At 29.8% G+C, this 10,473-nt stretch overlaps 1 protein-coding gene across 3 annotated transcripts; it reads right to left on the reverse strand.

Annotated features, from left to right (window-relative positions):
• Positions 1-2,257: 2,257 nt before the first annotated feature.
• On the reverse strand, positions 2,258-6,379 carry LOC107031472 (transcription factor AS1). Of its 3 annotated transcripts, none has more exons than XM_015232865.2 (2): positions 6,098-6,379; positions 2,258-3,642 (listed from the first exon to the last, which is right to left on the reverse strand). In XM_015232865.2, the coding sequence occupies exon 2, from the start codon at positions 3,590-3,592 to the stop codon at positions 2,507-2,509; it is 1,086 nt and encodes a 361-aa protein (XP_015088351.1). In that variant the 5' UTR covers positions 3,593-3,642; positions 6,098-6,379; the 3' UTR covers positions 2,258-2,506. The 3 variants fall into 3 exon arrangements, with proteins under 3 accessions (XP_015088351.1, XP_015088352.1, XP_015088353.1); XM_015232866.2 differs by lacking the exon at positions 6,098-6,379 and adding an exon at positions 5,708-5,859; XM_015232867.2 differs by lacking the exon at positions 6,098-6,379 and adding an exon at positions 5,419-5,624.
• Between the last annotated feature and the right edge of the window lie 4,094 nt (positions 6,380-10,473).

The following is a 10,473-nucleotide window of genomic DNA, read 5'->3' on the forward strand; positions in this document are numbered from 1 at the left end:
TATATATATATATATATATATATAAAGAGTTATAAAGTTATAATAGTGGTAATTTTTAGCATATTAATGTAATTTAAAAAAATCTTAATATAGATAAAAATTCATATTATTTGACTTTAAAAAAAATGGACAACTTTCACATATAGCAAACATAAAATTCATATTTATATGTTATTGCAAAGTTTGCATAATTACATTCTGTAGCAAACATATAAATGTATAATTTGATATACATATACAATTGAAAAATATGGTGTAAAAAGAAGTGTATAAAACGAGAAAGAGAAAGAGATTTGGATAGAGAATTGTATAAAACGAATGATAATTTTAAGTGCATAGAACGATTATATACAATTTGAATTTGTATAAAATGAGAAAGAGAGAAAGTCAAAAGAGACCTGGGCAGGGAATATACAATTGAATCGAATTGTATAAAACGAGAAAGTGAGAAATTATATAAAATTTGAATTTGTATAAAACGAGAAAGAGAGAAAGGCAAAAGAAACTGGGTAGGGGAGTATTTTTATTGTATAATTATAAGTGTATTTGGACGAAAATATATATATTTGCTTGTGTATATACAATTTTCTCTCGCTTTATACAAACAGAAACACAATTTATACATTTTGTTTCTGTTTGTATAAGCGAGAGAGGCGAGGGTGGCGAGCGAGATTAGGGAGAGTGGCGAGCGAGATCTGAGAGAGGGGAGAGAGGGGAACAAAAATATATGTATTTGTACAATTTCTGCTCATTTTATACAAATAGAAACATATTTTATACACTTGTATTTGTATAAAAATGAGAGGAAGCGAGCCAGAGATGGAGCGAGAGAGGAGAGTAGCAAGCGAGAGTTTGAGGGAGAGAGATGACTGACAAACAGTTTGCTACGTAACACAATTAAATCAAAAGGTGATTATAACAATTAATTTGATTTATTAGTTTGCCATTATATACAATTTTTCCAAAAAAAAATTATGACAAGTATTTTAGTACAAAGAAGTATGAAATTATCCCATCCAAAATTGAAAATATTTTTGTATATAAGAAAAAACTTAAAATACTCTTTTATCTTTGAGATAAAATCAACGACATCTTTTGTTTTATACATATAAAACAAAATAATAAGAGTTAAAATACTCTTTTATCATTGAGCTATAATCAACGATATCTTTGTTTTTTTATATATAAAACAAAATAATAAGAGTTTTATAGTTTTCGTCCGCCATCTAACCTTTTTCCTTTTAAAAAAAAATGAGATCGAAAGGTTCATCACGTCAAATTTAATGTGCAGTAGTACATAAACATTTGTTGCAACATTAGTTGTCTACGACCAATTGATATAGTTCAAAAAAAATAAAGATATTTTTGATTTAGCTACAACGACGTTTGAACAGGTATAGAATATGGAGCACTCTTCTTGTTACCTTCTCTTTCGTAAAATTATTATTTCTACTAAACATAAAATAAAACGATTGAATATTTCACACACTAAATTATGAATAAAATTAACTTGAAGACAAATGATTGAGGGAAAACTGAAAGTATATTAATATTTCAAACACGGAGGACTATTAGTAGTACATGTAAAAAATAAAGATAACTTTTAATTTTAATCCAAAGAAAAAAGATTATTTTGAGCTTTTTTATTTAATATTTTAATGAAGTTTTACATTTGACAAGATTTCCAATGTTTAGAACAAGAAAAATATCCAACCATATCAAAAACACATTTCTAATTTATTAACATGTATGTTTTCATAATTGATGGAAGTTTTAAGAGTTTATACATTTATATTATGCAAAATAATACACCATCATTTCTCTTTGAACTCTTTTAACAACTTATGATGTCTAATCTTGAGAAATATAACAAGATTTTCAAGTAACTTACAAACAAGAACAAACCTAGCTTCTAATGTCTTTTTCAAGGATATTCATGCAAATATGATGATTAAATCCTAAATTAGAATACTCATCAAATACTATATTCAAACAACTAAAAGATAGCTACTTTTAACACAAACTCAACATTTTGTTAGAGAACCTCACTTTCTGATGAAAATCCATATAAAGAAGAAAATCAATGAAAAACCAGAGGACTCTAGTATATATATATCAGAACTCGGTTCAGTCCTCCACCTTAACGACAAAAAAGAAGGATTGATCAATTTCTACTGAGTCACACTTACTGTAAGCTCATGCAATGCCACTATAATTATACTAGCACAAGAAATTGAGTAAGCAATATGAAAAGATGTTGCTACTGAAAAGATATAAGCACGTTATGTTGTCGCGAAGTTGCAACAGATCCTTTGCAGATAACAAAAATACAAGTTGCAGGCTATTATAGAATTATCATATCATGCATAAAGGAAAACATAGAAAACCAAATAGAAGATGATCAAACAAAAAGTTTACAGTAAGAAAAGTCGCGGCAAGTAGAAAGAACCGTCTTAAGGAGCAAGGAAACACAAAAGAATTCTTGGCTTAGCTAGCAAGCTTTGCTTTAGCGGCCGCCATTAGGTTCAGCAAGTCTTGATTGGCATCCCATCTGCTCAAGAAACTTAGCGAGGCGCATGTGTTTGGATGTCCATTGCTCTGCCAATTTCTGCTCTTTAGCTTCTGCATCCCTCCTCAAGCCTGCTAGTTGCTCCTTGTATTCTGCTTCAATTCTGTCTAGAGTTGCTTTCTGTTCTTCCCTCAGAGCTTTCATTTTTGCTTCAATTTCCTCCATCTTCTCCCTAACTTTGCTTGCTTTTTCGGATTCTAGTTGCAATTCAACCCTCCTTAACCTCCAAGCTGCTTCCTTCTTATGTGCAGTCCAAGTACGATGCCCTTCGTCTAGATCCTTGCAGCATTCCGCAAGTTCAGTAATAAAAGGATTTTCTCCACAAGGAGGAGCAACACTATGATGTGGAAAACTGCTCAAGATGAGAGGCGCATTATCAGGTCCTCTATCTGTCTGTAGCCACGGAATGCCAGGTGTAGGTGTAGGCGGCACTGTAGAGGGGGAGAGACTTAAAGTCACAGATGGTGATGATGATCTGACAGTTGAAGGAGCAGAAGAATTAGAAAGCCAGGGAGGAAGAAGAGTTTGTGGCGTAGGAGTTGAGGCATCGGCGTGGAGGAAACCTCCATTAGAAGTAGCCATAAGTAAACCTGGGACACTCCTTTCTTTCACAATCTTTTCTGCAAAGGTTTCGAGAATGTGATCGTATTTTCCCTCGTCTACTGGATCAACAACCTTGTTGTTTTCTTTCTGCTCTCTCTGTTGCTTCTCTTTGAAAACTTCCCACCACTTTCCTAATCTTTTAGCAGTTCGACCAGGTACTTCAGCTGCTATTTTCTTCCATTTGTTACCGTGTTTGGCTTGTAGTTGTATAACAAGACGCTGCTCGTCTTCAGTGAGTGATCCTTTTTTAATCCCTGGTTTGAGGTAGTTTTTCCACCTTTCTAAACAAGACTTCGCGTCCCTGTTAAGGGGTGTGTTCATACGCTGTGATACAAGGTGCCATTCTTTGGGTCCATACTGTCTCACGTATGCTCGCAACAAAGCATCCTCTTCAGCTCGCCACCGTTGCCTCTCCCTCATTTCCAGGTGTAAACACCAGTTTCCATCGTCCCAAACTCCTCATAATTTTCCTGAAAGAATGTAGCGCACCATTTTACATGCAATACTTGAGTATAGAATCTGAACCATAACTTAAGCAAGCTATTGATCACAAACAAAGTCTTGTTACATGCAAGTGCATCACATTTAATGTAGTTACTAAAATCTTAACTTGTAAGGGAAGTCATTACAACGCCCCTTAAAAAAATACCGTCACAGAAACAAAGGATCGTGATCGTTCAGTAGGACTTCAACAAAGGAAACTCATGCAATGTTCCAGTACTCAAGACATATCCAAGAGAAGAATACATCTGATTGCTCATATACAAAACTTAATAGAAAATAGATAATGAGAACAAAAGATGTACGTATTTTAAACACAGTCAACATGCTAGTGCCAAATAAAACACGGCCACAAAAATTGGGACAGAGGGAGTAACTCTGTTCTTACCGCATCGTTTAGGGGTATCAGGTCATAATTTTCAAGAAACTGCTGCTATGTCACTCTGATATCACTACTCAGGACCAGATCAAAATTAAAAATAATGTAAAGTTGAGTTGGCATTTCTAGAAGACAATATTAATCAGATAGAAATAAGATAAGAATCGAAGAATATATTCACGTTTACTATTGTTCAGACCCTTCATCATTGAACTATTAACATGAATCGAGACCAGACTATCCACATTCGAAGGTCACATCTAAAAGATATATGCAGAAAAGACTAAAGAAAAAACAAAAGCAGACGTGTGTGCACTCACGTAGATTGATTGAAACATGCTTTACATAAATCATTTGATGCAATATATTAACAATGTACCGGCATAATTGTATGATTACACAGATCATTAATAATCAGACATCACAACACTCAATCGGCTATACTATCTAGATCAATATCCTTCTTGACCAGCACTGTGGTACAAGATTTTTGCAAGTGCATAACAAACACAAAAAAGAACTCAGCAGAATATGATAATGCAAATTAAGTAAAGCCCTTCTTCCTAGATTACTTAACACATGTTCATTTAGCTCAATTGCAATAACCCTTTAAGAGTACTTATGTTTTCATGTCCAAAAATATCTATGAAACATCAAGCTCTGAGACTACTACAACAACATACTCAGCGTAGTCACACAAGTGGGAGCTCGGGAGCATACGAAATACACAGACCATACCTACCTTTGTGGGGTAGAGAGGTTGTCTCTAATAGACTCTCAGGCTCAAAAAAAAAGTTTTTTGAGGCAAGGAAAAAACACTATCAAAATAGCGAGACAAAAAGCAAGAAACACCAGATGACCACACTGAGACTATCCACAGAATTTCAGTGACCCATATCTTCAATATATCAAGATAGAGAATAAACAAGCTAAACGTGAGAAAACACAATAAAGATGGGAGAACTTTTATGCAAAATGTTAGTAGGTAATTATACCAGAAAATGTATTGACAACAAATAGAAAGATTCAAGACTAACAATATAAAAACAACTCTTAGTAAGATCTGAGTCAAGAACAAACATGGTAGAGATTTCAACATTTTCCTAGTTATAGTTGAAGCCAAATTCTGCAAGGGCAGAGAGATGAAAAGATGGATTCTTTATCTTCTCCACATATAGCATAAAAACCATACATGTAAATGCAAGAACAAAAAGACACAATTCAGTTTAAAACAAGCATCTTAAGAAGATTTTTTCCACACACAAACCAACACTGAAAAACAAACACAAACATAACAAAGTAGAAAGCATCCATCATATCAGTTTGATTACAGAACCATAAAGGGGACAAGACTTTAGAATCTTACAAGAAACCTCAAAAGGATGCACAATTCTTGCTTCAACCTATTAGATCTTTCAGTATTTTTTTCATGAAAAGATGCAGAAACCAGATTGTGCAAAATGGGAGAGAAAAAATGGTAATGCAGAGACCACTACAGCAAAAAGATAGATTCTTTATCTCCACCAGACATACATGTGAATACTTGAAAGAACAAAAACACACAAATCAGTATTTAAAAAAATAAAGAAACATGCTGCCAGCACTGAAAAACTCCACTTCCCAGAAAACACAATAAAGTTAAAAAAGAAAAATACCCATCAAATCAGTTTGATCACAGCATCAAAAAAGGAGACAACTTTTCATAGATTTACAAAAGAACTCACAAGACACCACTTAGGCATCCCAGTTCTTAGCTCAACCCATATAATCATTTTTAATCTATTTCAAGAAAATATGAGCAAAAAGATAAAAAATAAATGCAGTGACCAAAATGATAATGCAGAGACCACTAAAGCAAAAAGATAGATTCTTTATCTCCACCAAATATAACCATTAATATAAATTCTTGTTAAGACAAGCAAACACAATTCAGTGAACCAAAAAAAAGCAAACAACTTTATAAGACTTACCCACAACAGAACACATCATTTTGATCACAGAATCAAAAAAGGAGCAAACTTTAAGAGATTTACAAAAGAACTTACAAGAAACAACTTAGGCATCCCAGTTTTTAGCTCGACCCATATGATCTTTTTTTGTTATATTTCAAGAAAATGAGTAAAAGAAAGAGAAAAAAATTGAAGGATACTATGTTTAAGCAAAAGAGAAAATGAAGAAGAAGAGAGATGAAACAGAAAATAAAGGGAAAATGCAGAGTAATAAGAGAGAAAAGAGGTAAGGTATGGCCCTCTCTGTTTGAAGAATGACGTGTATAGAGAATGTGATGACGAAGACGGCAATGGCGTCTTTAACCAGAAAGGTTATATGTACACACGCAGTATTATACAACTAGTGTTGTACATCTTCTTAGAGGGTAAAATTCAAAAAAAAGTTAAACGTAACACCACCTCAATTCAAATTATCGGCGAAGAGTTGCTCGTATAATAAATATCTATGCTTTTGTTCTTAAAATTGTGAGTTTAAATTATCAAGGGAATAAGAATATAAAAATTCTATCGAATGAGTAAAAAGATGAAAACTTTTTGAGAAAGGACATAAATTTTTTTACCGTAAAAGCTTTTCAAGATTATAATATTCAAAGTTTAAGCTCAAAAGGGAAGCGAGAGGTGAAGATTCAAAGAGTAAAAAGTTCAAATCATATAGTTATATTAAATTGAAATCGAGATAATTATTTATTGCGATAAATATGACCATTGAGTCAAAACTATATGAAAAATTCACATTATTATTATTATTATTATTATAAGATTTGAACTCTAATATCTCATTAAAGATGATCTCATCTATCGATGTTAATGGTTATGCTAAGTGTGTAGTTTGAATGTTAGGTTAGTAATTAGAATGAGTGTATAATATTGTATAATTTTTTTAAATTAAGATATTTATGTTTGTATAAATTTATTAATTTGAATTTATACAAAAGATAGTTTGATGGTTATAATAAACCTATCCGTTAATTATACTAACTCATCTGCAGATTATACAAGGCAATTTAAATTATAGTTAAATTTAGAAAATATATGAACTATAGCTATAGTTATAAATGTATTTTTAGTTGTTATGTTAAAAGTTCCAATGTACAGAGTACAATGTTCAATTATAAATTAAAAAATACGAAATAATTAAACATAGCATAATAAATTTTCATCTAATCCTTATTTTATTAAATACTGTCACTATAAAAAAAATTAACTTTTATCGACATTAAATATTGACATTAATAAAGAATGTTAAAGTCTTTACCGATATTAGTTAATGTCATTAGAATCAATACCGTTAAAGGCTTTAAAGACATACACAAAAAGTAAAAATTATTGATAAAAATATATATTTAATAATATTTAAAAATTAATTACAATTAATAATCATTTTTATGGTAGAGTATATGATTAAAAATAATACATAGTACACGTGAACTGTTATATGCTGAGTTTTATATTAAAAAAATAAGAAGCTATCAAATATGTATTACTAAAAATAATAGTACATATTAATTTTAATACACAAGTAACTTCCAAGTGGTTGAGTAATATAAAAAAGAGAAAATGTGAATAAATACATGCTTTATTGAAATAGTAGCTTTTCTAATTTAGTGTTTGCAGAAAATTACAGACTCTCTATTGCAGAAAATATGTTCAAAATATGAAAATAGTTTGTGATCTTCAAGAATCTTTTTTGTTTTATTTCTCATTCGATTTTGTGTTCGAAATTTTTACTGAATCTCTGATTAAATTATAATTGCATATAATAAATTCATTTTAAATTGCCTTTAAAAAAAACTTCTCCATATTAAATTAAAACTAGACAAACTCAAAGTATTATTATTTTGTTCAAAGAAATCACTTTTCTTAAAAATTAATGCTTCCTCTGTCTCTATATACTTGTTCATATTTTTTTTAATATTTGTTCCTATTTACTTGTCAATTTTAATAAATCAAGAAAGCACAATAATATTTTTTCCTAATATGCCCTTATTTAATTCTAGAGAATTTCTAGTACTACTAAATTGTAATAGATGTTTTTTGAAATCAGAAAATACATTTATTATATTTGGAGAATTGCATAATCTTTTAAGTTAAGAGTAAAATTGTGACTAACCTATGATAACTATTGTTATTTTAATATGTGTCACTTTTAATGTGAACAATTAAGTATTTGATCATAAATTTTTTAATAAATACAATAGATCCAAAATATATTCAAATTATAAAGCCTTAATTTTTTCTAAAAAAAAAAAAGACTATACTCAACTTTGACATAATTTTTTTTTTTTGACTAAACAGAAATTTTTATTTGTTGGGAGGTTGGGGTGAGGGGGTGGGGGTGGGTTAAAGAATCATAAAATGCAATAATGGCAAGTAAGGGAAGTTTTGTAGACAGTAGTACTGATTAGCATCTGCCTAGTTCTTTGAAACTATCATCATCAAAAGTCTTGCATTTATTTTATTTTATTTTTTTAAAATTAGTTTTTTTTTCTTTACCTTTTTGAAAAGTGGAGAAAAAAAATACTGTTTTATTTTATTGTTTTCAACTTTATTATTTATGAGATCTTTTTAACTATTTTTCTGATAAACCTGCCTCCTACTCGAAGTGACTACACTCTTTACTGCCACCCCTTTAACCCCACAGTGGCCAAAAAAAAAAGGGCATCACAGTATCACCTTGATACTAGTGCCTTTTTTAAAATAAATCTTCTTTTTTTTTAAAGGTTATATTTTTGATTTATTTATAAAAAAATGATTTTAAAAAATTACTAAATAGAGATAAATTCATAAGGTTATATCTATTTTTTCGTCAGAATAGTGCCTTTTAAAAAAAATCTTTTTTTAAATGTAATTTTTTTGATTTATTTAAGTTTGATTTAATAAGATTATTAAATAAAGATAAATTCATAAGGTTTATCTATTTTTTTTCCGTAAAAATAGAGTCAAATCTAAAATGATAATGTATAAATAGAAATGTAGAGAGTACTACTATAGCAATTTGTATTATCTACGTTTGTAATAAATTTTAAAATGACAGAAATTTAATTGCAGCCATAAATAAAGTATAAAGAAATATAATTTTATTGATAAATATTGCGGCTATATTTTTCTTTCCCTCTAGATTTCTAGATTTATCTATATTTCTAGATTTATCCATAATTCGAGAATTGTTAGTGGGTGTTTTTCTTAAATTTAGATGTATGGACTTGATTTTCATAATTCGAGCGTAGTTGGTGACATGTTTCTCAAGATAGGATGACTTAGATTTGATATTCGTAATTCGAGGATTGTTAATGACATAATTTTCAAATTAAGATGATTTAAGTTTGATTTCTTTATAAATATTTCATAAATTTACAGAATACTTGAGATCTTAATTTTTTGTATGAATAATTCATCTATTTGTGGTAGAATTTTCAAGTTCTCAATCACTCGTTCGAAATACTTTTCAAGAAATATAAGTTCATTTATATAGGCATTACTAAAATTTAGGACTAAATATTGAACCCCTTATAGATTCCTACAAAATTTTAATATTTATCGTATTGAACGGTGAAACAAAAATAGGAATTAAATAAAACAATATAAAATTTGTATTTATGTATCTCTGGTCATCATTAGCTACGGGACTTACGAGGATTGAAATGACAACTAGCTAGCCTTTGTGACCAGAAAGTCTAATGTATTTTTCTAACTATAGGAGACAAGGATTTATTTTCCAATTTTTTTCCTTATAAGGTAAAACAAAATATTCCAATCAACAATATCATTTTACAAAAAATATATGGAGTTTTATTTATCTTGATTAGATATAAATTATAAAATTATGTCTTAGGCCTAATTTATCAATTCTCTTAGAAGAAAGAGCATTATTCAAAACTTATAAGAAATTTATCTAATTAACTATCAATGCGAGACTTTTGTACCTCACGCCAATGCTTAGCATCTAGTGCATGAGCAACAGGCTCTATTCTGATATCATGTGAAATTAGGTCATAGGTGTAACTCACACCCTAAAAGCTAGCTCAAAAGGAGTAGAATTTACACCTTTCGTCATTCTTTAACATATATCGTCCAAGTTTAGTTACCTATTATATAAATATTCAAAAAAATAGATATAAGTTGATATCAACACTCGAATTATTAATCAATTGTCATTATATACAACTTTTTTGTTTACGGTCATTCACCAAGGAACTACTCGGCTCATTCTTCAACAGACATATGATAATTCTTTATCTCTATCTTCTGTGAGTGGAGAAGTTTAACGCTCGATTCAATATACGAAAACATAAATCGTAACAATAATAATATAGTAAGAAAATCGAAAACGAAATGATATAAAATATATAAAGATAAGAATTATGATAATGTAACTTTTTTAAAAAATAAAAATAAAAAAATTGGTATGGGGG

The sequence above is a fragment of the Solanum pennellii genome, chromosome 9, assembly GCF_001406875.1.
Source record: "Solanum pennellii chromosome 9, SPENNV200".
In the NCBI taxonomy this organism is placed as follows: domain Eukaryota; kingdom Viridiplantae; phylum Streptophyta; class Magnoliopsida; order Solanales; family Solanaceae; genus Solanum; species Solanum pennellii.

Coding starts and splice junctions, on each gene's coding strand:
- LOC107031472 (XM_015232865.2), bottom strand. CDS start 3,592: ATGAGGGAGAGGCAACGGTGGCGAGCTGAAGAGGATGCTTTGTTGCGA.